Below are 20,045 nucleotides of genomic sequence, written 5' to 3' on the forward strand. Positions count from 1 at the left end.
TTTTATTTAATTGAATGAAACATGGTTCCTGCCCTCACGGAACCAGCATCTAGTGGGAGAGACCCAGGCAAATAGTATTCACACATCCAGGTCACTTCAGACAGAGCAGGAAAAATCAGAATGGCTGAAGCATACGGGAGCAGAGAGAAGGGGGTGTCCCCAAAAGGGAGGCAGACCCACATGCCACCTGGGACTGGGATTGGATGCTGAGTTCACTGGGGTTGCAGGGAGGGAGCAGAGAAGCTGGTTTAGGCGGTGCCTCTGACTACTGGGTGGGAATGGACTTTGAGGAAGACTGGCACTGGTAGCATTAGAGATCAGTCCGAGGCAGAGCTGAACAGTGGGAGATGGAGCCCGCAAGGGGGCATGGGAACATCTAAGTACAGAAAAAAGGCCCTTGGAGGTGACTTTGCTGGTTGCCTGCTCCTGTGGGACAGCCCTCCACTACCTTGCTGTCTTGCCATCATGGATGGAAATAGTAGCCATGTAGTTGTGCTTTGTTATTTGGGTTTGGTCAGGGTTCAGCTAGGTGACTCTTCAGCTTCCTGTGACCTCTGCACGAGTCACTCAGTGCGATTCACTCGAGGTCAGGCTGAGCTGGGTGTCTAAGGAACTTGCATCCTGGGCTGGGATGGCAGAAACCCTGGCTCTCTACGTGGAACATCCTGGTGGCCGCAGGGCAGTCAAGAGTGAGTGTCCCAAAGTGGGCATGGTGGCGCACACCTGTGACCCCAGTGATTCAGGAGGCTGGGGCAGGAGAAGGGCAAGTTTGAGGCCAGCCTCAGCAACTCAGCAAGACTGGGTCTGAAAATAAAAAGGGCTCAGTAATGTCACTGGGTTCAATCCCCAGGACAAAAAAAAAAAAAAAGAAAAGAAAGGTGACTTTTTTACATTTCTCAATCCTATTAACATTTGGGACCAAATAATTATAGGGAGCCCTCCTGGGCTATGTGCTGCATCCTTGGTCACTAGCTCAGACACATACCACCAACCAGAAGTGTCTCCATGTTGGGCATGTTACATGCCTGTGGTCCCAGCTCCTCAGGAAGCTGAGGCAGGAGGATTGCTTGAACCCAAGAGTTGGAGACCAGCCTGGGTGACATATAAGATCTATCCCCCCAAAAGAATAACTTAAAAGATAAATGAACAGCAATGTCTCCAGACAGTGCGGATTGTCGGCTAAGCCTGTAACTGTCCTGCTTAAGAACCACCACCTTGGGATCCCTCTACTGTGACTCTAGGCCTCCAACCTGCACCGGGAAACTTCATACCAAAAAACTGGGGTTGCATCCCCAAACAGGTAGCCCCAAGTTGGAAGATCATGTGATTCCCTAGCCCCATGAGGGGTTCTAGTCCCCCGTCTATCAGGGCTGATGTAGAGGCCCCCAGTAGACTTGCCTCAGTGGTACCCTGAAGGACAGAAGCTCCTCTCCCACCCCTCATCCACTCCCAACCTCACACAGGACATGACCTGGGTGCCGAGGCGAGGGGGCCCTTGCAGAGTATCTGACAAAGCTTCTCCTCTGACTCTGGCCACCAGCTCAGGAAGCCAACACTCCTCGCTCCTTCCCAGTCAGAGGTCAGGATGGCTGATGGGGAACAGAGGGGTTTGAACCTGCTGACAGAATTTGCTGGGAGGATGTGGGTGTGAATGAGGAGAGTCACACATGCCTTCGTGGTTTTCAGACGGAAGCACCAGAAGGCCAGGGTGCCATCATGAGGGGGAGTCAAGGGAAGAACAGGTCGGGAGAGAGTATTGGGAACCAAATTTGAACAAGTGGAGAAGTCCACTTGTCATCCCAGGGTTGATGCCAAGCTGGAGAGACAAGCCTGGAACTTGGGAGCGTGCTCCAGGCCGAAGCTAGAATTATGGGAGTCATCAGAGATGGTATTTATAGCCACGAGACTGGCGGAGATCACCCAGGGAGGGAGTATGGAGAGTGAGGTCCTGGACTGGGCTCTGGTGCTGTCTGATTAATAATAATCAGATAATAATTACCATCACTTTAGTCCTTGGAGTATCTGGCATGGTGCCTGGCCCTCTGTACAAATTCACTACACTGAATAGAACTTTTTCCCCATACTTTATCCGCCACCACCCCCAACTTTCCCCACTAATCAGAACTCAGTCTTAGCAAAGACCTGGGATGTGGGGCGCAGAGGCACAGCTTGGGAGGCTGAGGAAGGAGGATCATGAGTTCAAAGCCTACCTCAGTAATTTAGTGAGATCCTAAGCAATTTAGCAAGACCCTGTCTCAAAATTTAAAGAAACATGGGGTTGTGGCTCAGTGGTAGAGTGCTCGCCTACATGCACAAGGCACCAGTTTCGATCTTCAGCACCACATAAAAATATTGTGTCCACCTATAGCTTAAGAATAAATATTTTAAAAAAGATATTGTGTCCACCTACAACTAATAAATATTTAAAATATAAATGTATGTTCAATTAAAAAATTTAAAGAAATATAAAAAGGTCTGGGGATGTGGCTCAGTGGTTAAGAGCCCCTGGGTTCAATCCCTGGTACCAAAAATGAAAAAAAAAAGGACCTGGGAGTTAGGATCACTCAGTTAAGTGGGAAACGTAAGTATTCTCTAGAGTTGGGCAGTTACCCCAGAATGAAATCTTGTTCTCACAGGGAAGCCCGGGTTATCTGAAATTCCCACTCCAGCAACAAAAGTTATCCCAGAATCCCGAGCTGCAACCATCCCTCACCCCCATGCCCCAGTATGCTGAATTTCAACTATTTTACTTTTTCTGATAAGAGAATTTTAAAACTGGGAATTTGCTCTGCAGGAAAGTGGTCACACTGGTTAACCCCTTCAGTCTCTCACCCGCTTCAGGAACTATGGTCTCAAGCTGACTCCAAATGCAGCCCTCGACCTTTCCACACCCTGATGAGCAGAGGCACTGAAATAGCAGCATGAGTCACTCAGGGACTGTCATGTGATGCACAGGCCAGGATGCCTTCTGCAGTGAAACTCCCGTGTTCCAGAGACCTGGGCTAAGGAAAGGGGACACTGGCCATCCCATGTGGCTGCCTCCCTGTCCCTCTTGGGAGGGCTCCAAGTTCACCAAGAGGTTAGAAAAAGCCTGAGTAGGTGGAAATTATAAGAGCTCACATTTTTTAGTGTTCCAAAGTAAATTTATCATGATAGTGAAGGAGCTTAAGTTTCAGGGTGCCCCAGTTGCCCACCTTCTAAAGCCCCACATCTCCTTTTTTTTAATATTTATTTTTTTTTCAGTTTTAAGTGGACACAATATCTTTATTTTACATTTATGTGGTGCTGAGAATCGGACTCAGTGCCTCAAGCATTCTAGGTGAGCACTCTACCACTGAGCCACAACCTCAGCCGCCCCCCCCCCCCACATCTCCTTTTTTAGTTCTAAGTTTCCTTTTCACAAAAGAAGCTTGTTTTCTTTCTTTTTTCCACCCCACCACCTTGTACTGGGTATTGAACCAAATGGTGCTTTACCACTGAGCTACATCCCCAGTCCTTTTCATTTTTTGGTGAGACACAGGGTTGGGCTAAGTTGTCCAGGCTGGCCTCAAACCTGCTGAGGCTGGCCTTAAATTCTTTGATTCCCCTGCCTCAGTCTCTGGAGTTACTGGAATTACAAGCATGCACCACAGCGACCCAAAAGCGATTTTTGCATTTTCACTCATACTGTTTTTACCCAGTGCTTACAATTACCCTCAACACCTAATAGGGTGTTTGATACTATTTGATGAATTAATGAATGCCTACTATGTGCCAGGTACTGTGCAACACATTAGGAACCCCAAAATAAAGGAAAACAGACACAAGGCCCTCACTGACCTGACTGCAGTGCTGATAACAAACTCATTTAATTTGCACAGCCCACAGTGCTATAAAAGAGGTAAATACTGGACGGACGTTAGTGTGCTTGAAGGGCACCAGCTGTCAAGGAACTCTGATAGCCAGGCAGCCTGAGAGATGGGCAGTTACTCCAGCAGAGGGACAGAGTGAAGAAGTCTGCCTAGTTCAAGAACAGAGACTAGTTCAAGAACAGAGACTCGGCTGTGGCTAGAGTCTGTACTGGAGAGGAGAGGGAAAGGTGGGAAAAGCAGGCCTGCTTAGTGGGTCCTAAATCCCATCCCAAGGCCTCCAAGAGTTTTGAGGGAAGATTACCGCGTATGAGATCTGCTGTCATTTTGGTTGCTGAGAATAGAAGAAACACAGCAGGATGGGGAGCAAGTATTGACAAACGGGGATCCTTTAAACCCTCGGGAGAGATGGCACTACCCACAGTGGGTAGGAGGAGGACACAGCAGGGCCCAAGAGTCTCATCCAACTCCCCGACCCCAAAATCAGGAGGCTGCTTTGCTCCAATAACCACAGCACACCTTGGGAGCAAAAGCAGCGTCCTAATCAGCAGGTCCATCCCTTCACACCCCAGGCTCTTGCGTGTCTTGCCTTGCTTCCACATTTGGGGCTGGGGCTTAAGGCCCTACCCGGCCGCCCTGGCCCACAGGTGAAGTAAGTAGCTCATTCAACCGTTTCCTTTCCCCCTTTCAGTCTGTGCTTCCCGCGGGCTAACACTGCCGGTTGACTCCCCCTCGCTCCTCCGTTACCAAACCCTGCACTCGAGGGTTCAGAGAGGGTGTGCGGCTCCGCGGCGACCACCCAGAGGACCAGCCGCGCCGCGGGGAGAGCCTGGGCCTGTCCAGCCCAAGCCCAGCACCTTCACTGCCTCGCGGCCTTTTTTTTGAACCTTCAACCCAACAGCTGGGATGCAGGGCCCGAGGTCGGGGCGCTGGGCAGCGCAGGCACCCATCGGCCAGAGCCAAGCTCTCCCAGACCAGCCGCGACGGTCACCCTGAAGGCTGGGACCCCAAGCCCGACGCACAGGGGCGAAGGGGATCTGTCGGTCAAATTCTCGGCGGAGTGAGGCAGGAAGCTGGCCTAGAGGCTGGTCCCGCGGCCGCCCGAGTCACAGCGACAGTGCTCATGGCTCAGACTCCAGTCAACCACCAGCCGGGCTAAAGCAGGCCCTCTGCAGGGCAGCAATTTAAACCTATCAGCGCAAAGAGTTGACAACTCTCCGCCCAACTGAAGTTTTTTTTTTTATTCTGAAGACGGTCGCGTCCTGGAGTCCTGCAGCCCAATGAGAGAGGTGGAAATTTCCAGAAAGAACAGGACCAATGGGCGCGGCCACTTCGTCCGCGATTGACGGACTAAACCGCCAATCCGTGTCGCAGAAGTCCGCTCCTCCCTCCATTCGTAGAGCCTGCGATGGGCGGGGCTTTGGGGGAGAGTCCAATCCCAATGTGCGGAGGAGGCAGGGTCGAAGGTATTACTCTCCAATGTCCAACGAGAGGGAAGCAAAGATGATGGGCTGGACTCCAAGCCAATAGTAGAGTAGTACAGACAACCTCCTAGAGGAGCTCGACCAGTGAGTACTCGAGGAGGGGGCGGGCGCCGGAGTCCCGGCAGCTTCTAGTAGGTTCCAGAAGGCGGCGCGTGCGGTTGGGAACGCGGAGCGGACGGGAACGCGGAGCGCTCGGATTCGATTCAACGGGGTTCCGGGCCAGGCTATGGAGCAGGTGAAGGGGGAGGGGCGGGCTGAGGCCCTGGTGCCTTTCGGGGTCCGACCGAGGCCAAGCCGCGGCGGAGGGGCGGGGTGAGGCGGGGCGCCGGGCCGGGGCGTGCAGCTGCGGCGGGAGGCGAGGGCGTGAGGGCCGTAGTCGCGGCCGCAGGGCGGGAGGGAGTCTGCAGCGCGGCCCGACCAGGGGAGCGACCATCGCCTCCTGGCTCGGCGAGGACGGCCGGAGGAGGCCGGGGTTCGGCGTGAGGCGGGCTCGCGGCGGGAAAAGGGGCCGCAGCCGAGCCCCGGGGGCCTCCAGAGAGGTGGCTGCAGGCTAAGCAGGGGGATGGCGCCGGCCTCACTGGAAGGCTGGAGGTCGGCGAGGGGCCTTAGTTGACACCTGGGAGGTCTCGATCTTGGAGGCCAGAGCCTGCCGATGGAGGAGCCACCCAGCAACTTGGCCACGATGAAGTTGGAAAATCCAGGGAGCGGGAACCGCAGTACCCTGGGAGTAGCCGGGGCACTCCGGAGCCTGGGACCCAGTTGGGGAAATGCTCCTTTTGTGCATCTTGGAAGGTCAGGGTAGAAAAGTTGAGTAGACTTTGCCTGATGCAGGGGGTGGCGGTGTTGCAAAGTCCTTGGGAGAAATTCTGTCTCTACCTGTGTTTTACATATGTATGCACAGCCCCTCCCCCTCTTTTTGTCTGTGTGACTGTAGGGTGACTGAGGACTGACACCTCTGGAAAGTCGGTTTCTGATTACACAGGAATTAGTAGCTATAGACCTAGTGAGCAAACAGAAGTTAACTTGCTTCTGCGCAGCATTTGGGGGGCCGAGTTGAAGCTGCTGCTCTTGCTTTCTGTAACTTGGTTAAGTCCACCATGACTTACAACTGAGAGGTCTGGAGAGTTTTTTTTTTTTTGCATAGGAAACCGTTTTTGAGCTGTAGTGATTTATCTGGAAAAAGTCAGAACAGCTCACTCTTTTTGCAAAAAAGCTACAAAACTGAATCTTTAGTGTGGTGTAGCTGCAGCTCCTGTAGTGAAAGCTGGAGCTTCCTTGTTAAATTAATAAGTGGAAATTTAGAGAATAATAAACTTTTTATCCTTTCATAATCAAAAGGGTTTGTGGTGTGTGACAAGAATAAGAAAGGCAGTTGCCCTTAACAAAATATTTTGGTTAGGGGATCGGTGGATTGAATCCAGGGCCTTGAGCATGCAGTGTGTGCTCTGTCACTGAGCTGCATCCTAAACCCAAAATAGTTTTCTTAAAAAACACACCAGCATTGTAGAAGGATACATACGCACAGGTAGGCTGTGATTGACTAAACTCAGAGCTGCAAGCTTACATGAGGAATACACAAATGACTCTCCTTCCCACCCCTCCCTAAATAAGCATCTGCATTTACAGTTTATTAATTTGTTTATTTTTAGGAGATGAGGGTCATACTATGTTGCAAAGCTGGGCGCACATTCGCATGCTCTGGAGAACCTCATGCCTCTTGGCCTCCCCAGTAGCTGGGACCACGGTGCACACTACCACACAGGCTTGTTTTCATTTTAATCTGTGAGAACCATGTTTCAATTTTGAGAAATATTCAAGATGGACAATTTTTTTTAAGATATTTATTTTTTAGTATAGGTGGACACAGTGTCTTTATTTTACTTTATGTGATGCTGAGGATCAAACCCAGTGCCTCACCCATGTTAAACGAGTGATCTACTTCTGAGCCACAACTCCAGCCCTCAAGAGGGACAAATTTAAGTGATCAAATACACTTTTTTTTTTTTTTTGGTACTCGTGATTGGAATCCATTGGTGCTTTTACCACTGAGCTACATCCTCAGGTCTTTTTATTTTATTTTGAGATAGGGACTTGCTAAGTTTGCTGAAGCTAACCTGGAACTTGTGATCCTCCTGCTTCAGCCTCCTCGCCTGCTGGGATGACAGGTGTGTGCCACCAGGCCACCTCACAGTAATGCACTTTTTACATTTGACCCAATACAGATTTGCAACTCTAGATGTGGTTGGTTGGTTTGTTTTTTGGCAGTGCCAGGAATTGAACCCAGGGCCTTCAGCATAGTAGGCAGCAGCTTTTCAAAATTGGTCTCTATAATACAGAAAAGTATTTCTTCTTCTTTTTTTCTTTTTCTTCTTCAATTTTTCATGATTATTTTTGTGGTGTTGGGGATCAAACTCAGGACCACTTTATTTTTTGAGCTAGGGTCTCACTTTGATCCTGACTGGCCTTGAACATGGTAAGTCTTCTGCCTCAGCCTCCTGAGTCGCTGGGATTATAGGCATGCTCCACAATCCCTGGCTCACTCACTCTTCCTTTTTTTCCTTTTTGTGGTCCTGGGGATCTCTTGTCTAACCTCAAACTTGCAATCCTTCTGCCTCTGGTCTCCTGAATAGCTAGGCTTACAGGCATTTGGTACCGCACCCAGCTGAAAAGTATTTTTCATGTCTAGTTCTGACCTGCAGTGGGAAAGGAAATCAGTTTTGTAGGTCACAGCCAGCATTGTTTGTTTTTTTTTGGCTCTGAGGTTTGAACCCAGGTCCTTGAGCATGCAAAACACATGTACATTCTACCACTAACCTATCTATACTCTCAGCCCCTGTATAGCATGTGTAATAAAACAGTATTATGTACACTGTGCTTGTATTTTCTGTTTTACTTGCTCTTTTAAAATGCTAGTCAAGAGCCCGGCATGGTGGAGCATACCTGTAATTCCAGCAACTCAGGAAACTAAAGCAGGAGGATGGCAAGTTTGAGGCTAGGTTCACCACTTAGTGAGGCCCTGTTCAAAATAAAAAAGGAGCTAGGAGTGTAGCTTAGTGGTAGAGCACCCCAGCACCAAAAATACAAAATGTTGGTCATGACCTACAAAACTGATTTCCTGTCCCACTGAAGGTCAGTATTGGGTTTGAAAAATGCTCCTCTGGAAGGTAGGCAAGAACTTCACAAAGCTGTTCCTTAGCTGTCTCTCTCCCTGCCCCAATTTTTTAAATTATAAGGATCTCATTTAAGTTGCTGAGGCTGGCTTTGAACTTGGTATTCTCCTGCTTCAGCCTACCAAGTTGCAATTATAGGCCTGTGCCACTATGCCAATTCTCAGTTGCCTCTTCACACCAGTTGAGTGGAGCTTATGAAGTTTCAGCTTCATACCTCAATCCTGGACTCTGCGACTTTCATCCCTTGTTTGCTAAATTTTGGTTGTTTTCCTCTGCCTTTTTCCTCTTTACCCTTGTGAATTGTATTTTGATTTTTTTTTGTTGTTGTTTTGTTTTGCTTTTGCAATGTTGGTAATCACACTCATGGACCCATGCTAGCCAAGCAAGAACTGTACCACTAATCCACATCCCTAGCACTTTGCCCTTGCTCCTTTAAGATCTCTTGGGACAGGGCCAGGCATGGTAGCATGGGCACACACCTGTAATCCTGGCCACTTGGCAAGATGAGGCAGGATTGCAAGTTCAGGGCCAGCCTGGGACACTTAATGGACATCCTGTCTCAAAAGAGCTGGGGATGTAGCTCAGTGATGGAATACCCTGGATTCCTAGTTTGAATCCCCACTACTGGGGCTGGGGAGAGGTTCCCATGGATGAAAGTTCCTGATTGATGTGCATCAAGATTTCAAAGTAATTTAACAGAATTCTTTAGGGGATGGATGGGTTACTGAGGCCACTTTACCACTGAGCCACATCCCCCAGCCCTTTTTATTTTTTTGAGATAGGGTTTTGCTAAGTTGCTATGGCTGGCGAGTACTTGAAATTTTCCTGCATCAATATCCCAAGCTGCTGGGATTACAGATGTATACCACCATGACTGGCCAGAATTCATTTATTCTTAATATTAATACACTGGGTCTTGGGTGTATAAAGACTGCCTTATTAGCTCAAATGATCTGGAATCCCACGGATTATGTTTCTACTTTGGAGGGTGCTATGGATATATGGTGGGTCATCTGACCTTTCATAGGATAATTCTCCTCTTAAAAACCCTTTCATTAAGACCCTGTTAGGCCAGGGCCTCCTTCCTTCACTTTTTAATCACCTTGGTGTGTTTTACCTTGCATTCTGATTCTGAATATTTGGGAGGATAGGGAATTTAGTTTCTCTAGCCTCTTTGTGTTATAGTAATATTCAAGCCTTTGGAGGACCAGCTTACTCACTTAGGATCAGAATTAATCTACCATGTGGTGACATTTTACCACGTGGATAAATGGAGATGGTAGCTGAGCCATGAGAATTTGTACACACACACAGGGATTGAACCCAGAGGGACTTAACCACTGACCCACATCACTAGCACTTTTTTCTTTTTGATTTTTTTATTTTGAGACAGGGTCTCACTAAGTTGCTTAGGGCCTCAGCCTCCCAAGTCCCTGGGATTATAGACTTGCACCACTGCACTAGCTCATGAGGAGCATCTTGGGGGAGGGGGCAGGTACTGGGATTAAACCTCAGGGCCACTCAACCACTGAGCCACTTCCCCAGCCCTGTTTTGTATTTTATTTAGAGACAGGGTCTCACTGAGTTGCTTAGCACCTCACTTTTGCTGAGGCTGGCTTTGAGCTTTTGATCCTCCTGCCTCAGCCTCCGAGCTGCTGGGATTACAGGCACCTGGCTCTGAGGAGCATCTTGATGCTCTAGAGGAAAGGAAACCTTGCCATCCTAAGGCCTGTGGTGTGCATGAATCTACATTCCTTCCTGATCATCTCTCCCTGTGGGGAGTGCCTCTGCCTATGCTCAGTTTATCCTTTGGATTCTTTGGGAATCTGTGACAAATGAATTGGCGTATGTTGGTTGGTTGGTTTTTGGTGATGCTGGGGATTAAACCCAATCCCTTGGGCAAGTGCTCTGCCACTGAGCCACATCCCTAGCCTTCAGGTTTAGTTTTCCAGTGTAGGAACATGTGGGTAAGATCTGGAGGGTTCTGACATCTCTGAGTGAAAGGGGGACTGGGGTTTTTACCAGTCTGCACAAGAGCCACTGGAGAGCAGAGATGGGTTTCTTGTGCCTTGCTGCCCCCACCCACCCACTGCTGGCACCCGAAGGTGTGGAAAATGAGTGATCACATCTAATCTATAAAGTAATCTGTGTACTGGTAACTGGGGAAAAATGTCATCTAAAAGCTTGGAGACAGATTAAGCGTACTGTGGAGAGAAACTGTAGGCTTTGTTTCTCCTCAGGTGAATGAGCTAAAGGAGAAGGGCAACAAGGCCCTGAGTGCTGGAAACATCGACGACGCGCTCCAGTGCTACTCTGAAGCAATTAAGTTAGATCCCCAGAACCATGTGCTCTACAGCAATCGATCTGCAGCCTATGCCAAGAAAGGGGACTACCAGAGAGCCTATGAGGATGGCTGCAAAACCGTTGACCTGAAGCCTGACTGGGGCAAGGTAAACCTGGGGGAGCTGGGACTCGAGCTCTTTCCCAGAAATGGCTTTTGGTTCTCAGTCTGGTCTGCAGTACTTATTGGCAGGTCCTCCTGCTTGTCCTAGTTGCCTGTCCCAGAAAAGTGATGTTTGTTACCCACCTAGCCCCTCTCTGCTTGAGTATGCCCCTGAAAGTAATACCGTATTTCACCAAATTTAAGTTCACATCAGTTGTGAGCATTGTTGTATTGCTGAGAATGAAAAGGATGTCCCCCAAAACTGAGAGCACCTGCTCATTAGACGGATCCAGGTGGGGAGGGTGAGTGTTGATATTGGGCATGAAAATTCTTTTTTTTTATTATTATTATTTATTTTTTAGTTTTTAGGTGGACACAATATCTTTATTTTTATGTGGTGTTGAGGATCGAACCCAGTGCCTCGCGCATGCCAGGCGGGCACACTACCACTTGAGCCACATCCCCAGCCCATGAAAATTCTTAAAGACCAGTTGTTGTTGTTGTTGTTGTTGTTGTATTGTCCTTTTTTTCTTAATGGCATTCGTGTGGATATATTTTGGTTCATAAAATGCAGAACAGGTTTTTTGAGTTTTTGGATTTATGCTGTTCTTTTTAAAAATTTTTGCATCCTTTTTCTTGGGTTGAAGGGTTATTCACGAAAAGCAGCAGCTCTTGAATTCTTAAACCGATTTGAAGAAGCCAAGCGAACCTATGAGGAAGGTTTAAAACACGAAGCCAATAACCCTCAGCTCAAAGAGGGTTTACAGAATATGGAGGCCCGGTTGGCAGGTAGATACCACTGTGTATTTTTTAAATGGGATTGATCATGAGGGCACAGTAATTAAAATGAACAGATTTCATAGTGATGCACTGTTAGATTTGTTGTGCTGGGACCAAAATACCTGATCAGAACAACTTAGGAGGAAAAGTTTATTTTGCCTCCTGCTCTCAGAGGTTCAGTCCATGGTGCACTGACTACATTGCTGTAGGTTCAAGATGGGGCGGAAGAGCTCCATGCATGGCAGCCGGGTTTGGGCGAGAGAGCCAAGGAGAAGAACAGTCCTTCCAGGACATGTATATGTGTGTCCCCAGCATTAACACAGGCGCTTTTGGGGACACCTCATATCCAACCATAATGTGTACTCTTCCTTTATTCAAACAGAGAGGAAATTCATGAACCCTTTCAACATGCCTAATCTGTATCAGAAGTTGGAGAGTGATCCCAGGACAAGGGCACTGCTTAGTGATCCTACCTACCGGGAACTGATAGAGCAGCTACGAAACAAACCGTCAGACTTGGCCATGTAAGTAAGGGCAGCACATCAGGTCTAGAAGGGAACTATGGCAGAGGGTTCCCTGGTCCAGACTGCAGAGTTTCTGCGTTTGCTTTTTCTCTACTGAGTGGCAGGGGTTTGTTTATTTGTGTATATGTAAGAGAGGGTTCAGAGGAGCATGTATTATGTCATCTCAATCTTGCTTTGAATCTGCAAGATTTCTTTCTTGCTCCTAGATTTTTTCAATTAAAAAAATTTTTTTTTTTTTTTTAATTTAAATTTTACCCCCCCAAAATTTTTTTTCCCTTTAGCAGTGCTAGGGATCAAACCCATGGCCTTGTGCATGTTAGGCAAGCACTGCTCCACCACTGAGCGACACCCCCTGTCCTCTCCTAGGATTCTGACCTAGTACCAATCCCACCCTTTCCAAAAACAGTCCTGCTGTCCCTGTTGAAAACCCTCTCATCAGGGTTGAGAGGAGCACCTGGTTTGGAGATCGCTTATAGATCTTGTACTGAAATCTGTCAGTATCTGAACCCCTGGCCCATGAGGTCAGATAGTGAGTTTCTTCTTTTTGTTTGTGCTGGGGATGGAACCCACGGCCTTGTACATGCTCATGCAAGGCAAGCACTCTACCAACTGAGCCTTATCCCAGCCTGATAGTGAGTTCTGTCTACAGTAACTTATTTCTCTGTGTCTGCTGACCTCAAGTAACACTTCTGATTTTTGCAACTTCATTTTAGAGTTTTGAAGGGTTAAGTATTTTCCCTTTATGACTTGTGAGTAGAGTAGAATCCAGTCATCCATTGATGGGTGAGAAGCTTTAGTATACAGGAACCTGTTCGTAATGGGGTTTAGGGTCAGTCGTGGAGAGGAATAATGGCTATTTTTCTTCTTTTAAAAAATCAATACTAGGAAACTACAAGATCCCCGGATCATAACCACTCTCAGTGTCCTCATTGGGGTTGATCTGGGCAGCATGGATGAGGAAGAAGAGGCTGCGACACCCCCGCCTCCGCCTCCCCCCAAAAAGGAAACCAAGCCAGAGCCAATGGAAGAAGATCTCCCAGAGAATAAGAAGCAGGTCTCATTTTTCTTTTTTCCTCACTGTCATGCATTTATAAACAAACAAATCACCTAGAAGCATGTACGCTGAATGGCAACAATGACAATGGATAGCTCTAATTTTTTTGAGAGCTTGGTATGTGCTAAGTTTATTATTGGTAGCTACTCAGGAGGCTGAGAAAGGAGAAACACTTGAGCCTGAGAGTTTGAGGACCACCTGGGCAACATAGCAAGGCCTTGTCTCAAAGAAAAGGAAAAGTTGCATATAAAAACACAGCAGCCTGGCTCGGTGTTTACACTACCTGTGTATCCCAGGCATGGGTTTACACACCTGTAATCCCCGTGGCTCAGGAAGCTGAGGCAGGAGGATCACGAGTTCAAAGCCAGCCTCAGCAACAGTGAGGTGCTGAGCAACTCAGTGAGACTCTTATCTCTGAATAAGATACAAAATAGGGCTGGGAATGTGGTTCAGTGGTCAAGTGCCCCTGAGTTCAGTCTTTGGTAACACACACACACACACAAAAAAAAGGCAAAGACAAAAGATGAGCTTCACAAGAGATTTCCTAGTAATTGTGTATTTTGAAGCGTGTTGGTGTGGCATGTCCCCTGTAGTTAACACAGCTGCCACACACTGCTGCCATCTGAAGAACTGGGCAAAACAGGACAGTAAAGTTGAGGATCCAAGTCCCTGGCATGGTCCAGAAGAATGCTGTCTACATCAGTCCTTAGGCTTGCTGTCTCCTGGTTGGAAATAGTTTGTGATTGAAAGTTTGTCCACTTAGCAACACTCTTTGAGCAGGAGGCATGTGTCTGAACAATTTTATTTCCCTTCTTGTAACGGCAGATTGTTGCCAAATTTAGCACCTTTAAATGGGTAAGCGTTGGTTGCTCACAGTGTTTCAGCTGGAAAAGGGCCCTCAGTGTGGGTGGTAGTAAGCTGTGCTGAAGTCTCCTCCTGCCTCCCTGGCCCCTTCCCCTGGTCCTTTCAACACCACCCCTCTGCTGACAGCTATGACCTGGAAACAGCCACGTGACAGGAACCAGCCTTATGGCTACCTCTCAGCAAAACATGGCACAAAATTTTACTGTCTTTGCCATTGCTTTGAGTTGAGGGAATTCCTCTACCTTGAAGCCCTCTCCTTTCTGAAAGAGTCAGGAGAGTAGGTGGAAAATGCAGAGTGTCGAGGGAAGCAAAGATAAATTTTAATCTTGATGGTAAATATGTGATTACACACCTGTAGCCATTTGAAGACGAGACCTTTGTTACGGAGAACTCAGTTCCTTAGACGTGTTGCTTATACATGCCATCTCAGTACCCATAGCAGGTGATAGACTCGCCCTGAGTTGTATTGGCTCAGCACTTACTTCTCCGAAACCCCCCATCTAGGCACTGAAAGAAAAAGAACTGGGGAATGATGCCTACAAGAAGAAAGACTTTGACTCAGCCCTGAAGCACTATGACAGGGCCAAGGAGCTGGACCCCACCAACATGACTTACATTACCAATCAAGCAGGTGAGGCCCAGAAGCCAGGGCAAGAGAGTTTGTGGGCTTTTTTCAGGGAAGAGGCAAGGACTGACTCTTTTCACCACCCTGCTTGGCAGCGGTATACTTTGAAAAGGGCGACTACAATAAATGCCGGGAGCTTTGTGAGAAAGCCATCGAGGTGGGGAGAGAGAACCGAGAAGACTATCGACAGATTGCCAAGTATGCTTGACCTTCTGGAGCACCTCAAGTAGTGTGAAGGGTTTGCTGTCCAGGCTTAAATATCCTCGCATGGGAGGAGGGTTGCTGGCCCTGAATGTATCACGTTAAGAAGGGGCTGGAGGGTCTGGGGATATAGCTCACTTGGAAGGATGCTTGCCTCGCACTCACAGGTCCTGAGTTCGATCCTCAGCACCACATAAAAATAAAGAAAGGTATTGTGTCTATCTACAACTAAAAATACTTTTTAAAGGGGGCGTGGGCTGAAAAGGTGGTCACAGGATCCAGGACAAGGTGTTGCAAGGGCACAGTGCCAAGGCAGTAATGTAGGTCTTTTTCCTAGTTGTAAGCGTATTTTCCCTGCAGGGGGCTCACCTCATCTCTGGCTCTGCCCTCAGCAAATACTTTTCTCTCTTTCATCTTAACTAGAGCTTATGCTCGAATTGGTAACTCCTACTTCAAAGAGGAAGCGTACAAGGACGCTATCCATTTCTACAACAAGTCACTGGCAGAGCACCGAACCCCAGATGTGCTCAAGAAATGCCAGCAGGTGAGTTGGAAAGGAATGGGGATTGTTGTGTTTTTGTGTGGGGGATGGAACCCAGGATCTTGTACAAGTTAATCCTCTACCACTGAGCTGCATCCCCCAGCCCTGTGGATTTTCTTAACAGTTGAGTGTCATTGCTATCACCTTAAATGTTTTTAAGTAGCAGCAACTCTGGTCATTTTACATGATACTGGCCTTTTCACTTAATATTGACATCCTGTAAGTTTGAGGCCATCGTCAACAGTTTAGTGAGACCTTCAGTAATTTAGCTCAAGACCCTGTCTCAAATTTTTAAAAAAGGGTTGGGGATGTAGCTCAGTGGTAAAGCACCCCTCGGTTCAATCCCCAGGACATCCCCCCCACCAAAAAAAAAAATCCTCACATGGGAGGAGGGTTGGAGGGTCTGAGGATATATAGCAAACATTTGAGGGTCAGTGGAATAACTGTTATGGTTTTTATTATAATTTAACAATCTATATTGACACTATTTGTCATAATTAACATAAGAGGGTAGTTTTATTCACAAAAAGATTGGTCAGGCCAGGTCTGAGGGCATATGCCTGTAGTCCCAGCTACTTAGAAGCAGAGACAGGAGGATGACTTGAACCCAGGAGTTCAAGGCCAGCCTGAGCAACATAGCAAGACCCCAACTCAAAAAAAAAAAAAAATGCTGTTCAGATATTTTATCGTTATCATATCATTTATCATTATCATTTTCTTGTTGGGCATATTTTTTTAATGAGGTGTACATCAGTACCATTCATTGTTTTATTATGTGCCTTGATAATGAGGAATGTAAAATATTTCTTACGGTGCTGGGAATTGAGCCCAGGGCCTCAAGCATGCTAAACCCACACACTACTGCTGAGCTACATCCCCAGCCCAGGATTGTAAAGTTCCTAAAACAAAAATTAAATGTTGCCAGCAGAACTCTAAAAATTAAAATCCCAAACACTTAGCCTAGTGTTTAGATAGTCATGGGAGTTTGAGTTACTATTCATTCCAAGGATCTTTTTTCTTAGGCAGAGAAAATCCTGAAGGAGCAAGAGCGACTGGCCTACATCAACCCCGACCTGGCATTAGAGGAGAAGAACAAGGGCAATGAGTGTTTTCAGAAAGGTACCCACACAGTGTTTGTGGTAGATGATGTGGGGGGTGTCCTGCTCCTGACTCGGGAACCTAGAGGCAGAGGGTGGCTTACTGCTTGTTTCAAAAGTCTATTTTCCTTATCCAGGGGACTATCCCCAGGCCATGAAGCACTATACAGAAGCCATTAAACGGAATCCACGAGATGCCAAACTGTACAGTAATCGAGCTGCCTGCTACACCAAACTCCTGGAGTTTCAGCTGGCACTCAAGGTGGGTCTGAGAGGCAGGCTGCTGCTCCTGTGAACCTTTGCAGGAGGAATGGGATCCATCTCCTTGTTTCCTTCCATCAACGGGTTGATGTTTTTTGATTCCAGATTTTCGGTGGCAGTACTTATGAGTATAAATCATGGGGCCTGTGTTTGCCCAGTACTGGCACTTGGTGTTAGTGGGTGGGAGTACTTGAGAGGGTGTTCTCACCACCTTCCTTGAGAACCCTGGTACTTGTTGCTTTCCATTATCCATCTCTGTGTGTGTGTGTCTGTGTGTGTCTCGGGGTGCTGGAAATCATACCCTGAACCTTGCACATACTAAGCAAGTGCTCTGCTGCTGAGTTATAAAAAGGGCCCCAGCCCCTTTTAACCAGCTCAGGTGCAGGTCAGCAGCATGAAGTTCATTCCCAGGGCATTTTCATCTCGTAAGCCGAAATTTCCCCCTGGTCACCGCGGTTCTTTTTAATATTCATCATGACTACTTTAGACACCTATCAGTGGATCACACATGATTTGTCCTTTTGTAACCGGCTTCTTCCACTTAGCACAGTGTCCTCTGGGTTCATTTGTTGAGGAGCACCGTATTGTTTTCTACCTGGCTGTGCCCGCTTTCCCTCAATTTTTTGATGTTCAGTTTAGCTGTAGGTAGGTCTGCAGTTGTCAGTCATATCAAGTGTGTTCTCTTTGACACTGGAGAAGTTGTTCCATGTCATTCTGACTACGAGTCACTCTGTTTTTGTTTTTCGTTTTGAGATAGGGTCTCACTAAATTTCCCAGGGTGGCCTTGAATCTGGGGTCCCCCTGTGTACCTGGGATTACAGACATGTGGCACCATACCTGGCATAATTTTTTATTTTGAACATATTTAAACAGAAGAATATAATGTGAAGTCTCATGTATTCTCCATCTAAATATTGTCACTTGCTCAACCATTTGTGAAAAAGAATGAGGCCAGGCATGGTGGCACATGCCAGTATTCCCAGCTGATCAAGAGACTGAGGTTGGGGCTGCAGTTGTGGCTCAGTGGTTGAGCTCTTGCCTAGCATGTGTGAGGCACTGGGTTCGATCCTCAGCACACATAAAAATACATAAAGGCTTTGTGTCTATCTACACCATAAAATATTTAAAAAGATAAAATAAAGACATTGTGTCCACCAAAAAACTAAAAAAAAAAAAAAAAACTCTCAAAAAAAAAATGTCTTTGTGGGCTGGGGCTGGGACTGGGGCTCAGCGGTGGAGCACTCACCTGGTACATTTGAGGTGCTGGGTTTGATCCTCAGCACCATATAAAGATAATAAAATAAAGGCATGTGTCCAACTACAACTAAAAAATTTTTTTAAATATACGTCTTTGAGTTTTGAACAAGTATCAAATCTCAGCACTTAAGGGGGTTGTTATATTCTCTATAGAACTAGGTCGGATACCTCGTTTGTTTTTCATTACATCAGCCTTGTGTAGAGTCCAGCCGTCATTTTGTGTGGGCTGGTAATCTGGAGTGGTCTCTCCTGGTGGTGTCGCCCAGCTTTCTCCTGTCCTGCTTCACCTCTTAAGTAACCCAGGGACTAAGACAAGCAGGAATGGCAGGGGCAAAAGCCACGCACGGCCTCTGTGATCGCTGGCCTGAGTGAGCCATGAGAGAAAGCCTAATCCCTCTACTGCTTCTTTCTAGGACTGTGAGGAATGTATCCAGCTGGAGCCAACTTTCAGTAAGTGCTTTTCTTCCTCTTCTCTCCCTGGGTTTGATCAAAAGACTGAGGAGAAAGAAAGGGCAAGGGCTTGGGGCCCGTAGCATTTTGCATCATGTGAAGGGGAGTCTGTGTGGGGGAGGCCTGGTGCCTTGGAGGCCATTGGAGGTCGCGCCTCACCTCTTGTTTGTCTGAAGTCAAGGGTTACACACGGAAAGCAGCTGCCCTGGAAGCCATGAAGGACTACACAAAAGCCATGGATGTGTACCAGAAGGCACTGGAACTGGACTCCAGCTGTAAGGTGGGCTGCCGCTGGCCATTGGGTCTTTTCTGTTTGCTCACTGGCTCTGGCCTCAGGTTCTCCTTCCCTGTCCCTCCTCAGTGATCTCTGGTGTCTTGGACCTGTCATAGCAGGTAGCCAGGTAATGGCGATGCCCTCCCCTTTGTCTTCTGGAATACAGGAGGCAGCAGATGGTCATCAGCGCTGTATGGTAGCTCAGTACAATCGGCACGACAGCCCCGAGGATGTGAAGCGACGGGCCATGGCCGACCCTGAGGTACAGCAGATAATGAGTGACCCAGCCATGCGGCTCATCCTGGAACAGATGCAGAAGGACCCCCAGGCACTCAGCGAGTAAGCCAAACTGCGGAAATGGCCGGCTCTGCAGGATGTGCATGGGCACGGCGTGGTCTGTGTAGGAGGAATTGTGGAAATCGTCCTCAGAATTACTGGAGAGGGTGGCAAGGTAAAGGAGGGGCCTTGTCTGCCCGTCATCCTGATGGCTCAAGCAGTCGATTGGAAAGATCAGTTAACCTGGAGAAAGGTCTTGGCTTAGAGCCGTCCAGATGCACAGTGGGCCCTCTCCTGGCTGGCGGTGCCATCTCAGGGCTGTGAATTAGAGCTTGCTCTGAGAGTGAGGAATCCTTTTCAGGGTCAAGAATCACTTCAAAGCCACTTTCTTTTTCCTCTTTAGACACTTAAAGAATCCTGTAATAGCGCAGAAGATCCAGAAGCTCATGGATGTGGGTCTGATTGCAATTCGGTGATGACTTGCTCATCTCTTCCCTTCACCCTTGTGGAAAGACGAGCTGGGATGGCAGCAAGCAGCATGGTGCAGGGGGAGAGGGAGGAAGACAGCCCATCTTTATATTTATACCTGCCTATGTGGAAGACACAGACTCATACAGCCGCTGCCTTGGGCCCTCTGAGCACTCGCATGGTCTCTCACTGCTGTCCTTGGGTTCCGTGTCTCCTTCCCCTGCCCCCTCAGTCGCTGTCTCGGCTGCTCCCCATAGTTAGTTATTTTTTATTTGGGGCAGTGGGCATATATGGGGAGGGGAGGGTGTTCTTCCCAACTTGGGGCCCCAGCTGTCTTCACATTGTTAACTCCACGCCTTCTTCAATAAAACAAGCCAATCAGGTGTGGTGACATGTTGCTGTGGCCTTGAATGTCCCCCCCCCCCCCC

General features: G+C 47.8%; 1 protein-coding gene across 2 annotated transcripts; it reads left to right on the forward strand.

Annotated features, from left to right (window-relative positions):
• Nucleotides 1-1,636: 1,636 nt before the first annotated feature.
• Nucleotides 1,637-20,008, forward strand: Stip1 (stress induced phosphoprotein 1). 2 transcript variants are annotated; one of them, XM_048789063.1, is made up of 14 exons: nt 1,637-1,689; nt 10,847-10,952; nt 11,593-11,734; nt 12,108-12,249; nt 13,135-13,303; nt 14,672-14,798; nt 14,888-14,990; nt 15,417-15,537; nt 16,557-16,653; nt 16,769-16,893; nt 18,563-18,599; nt 18,776-18,879; nt 19,040-19,212; nt 19,553-20,008. In XM_048789063.1, exons 1-14 carry the CDS (start codon nt 1,652-1,654, stop codon nt 19,623-19,625), a joined length of 1,557 nt encoding a protein of 518 aa, XP_048645020.1. In that variant the 5' UTR covers nt 1,637-1,651; the 3' UTR covers nt 19,626-20,008. The 2 variants fall into 2 exon arrangements, with proteins under 2 accessions (XP_048645020.1, XP_015333643.1); XM_015478157.2 differs by lacking the exon at nt 1,637-1,689 and adding an exon at nt 5,409-5,567 and having other exon boundaries at nt 10,743-10,952.
• Nucleotides 20,009-20,045: the final 37 nt, after the last annotated feature.

The sequence above is a fragment of the Marmota marmota genome, unplaced genomic scaffold (genome assembly GCF_001458135.2).
Source record: "Marmota marmota marmota unplaced genomic scaffold, marMar, whole genome shotgun sequence".
Classification (NCBI taxonomy): domain Eukaryota; kingdom Metazoa; phylum Chordata; class Mammalia; order Rodentia; family Sciuridae; genus Marmota; species Marmota marmota.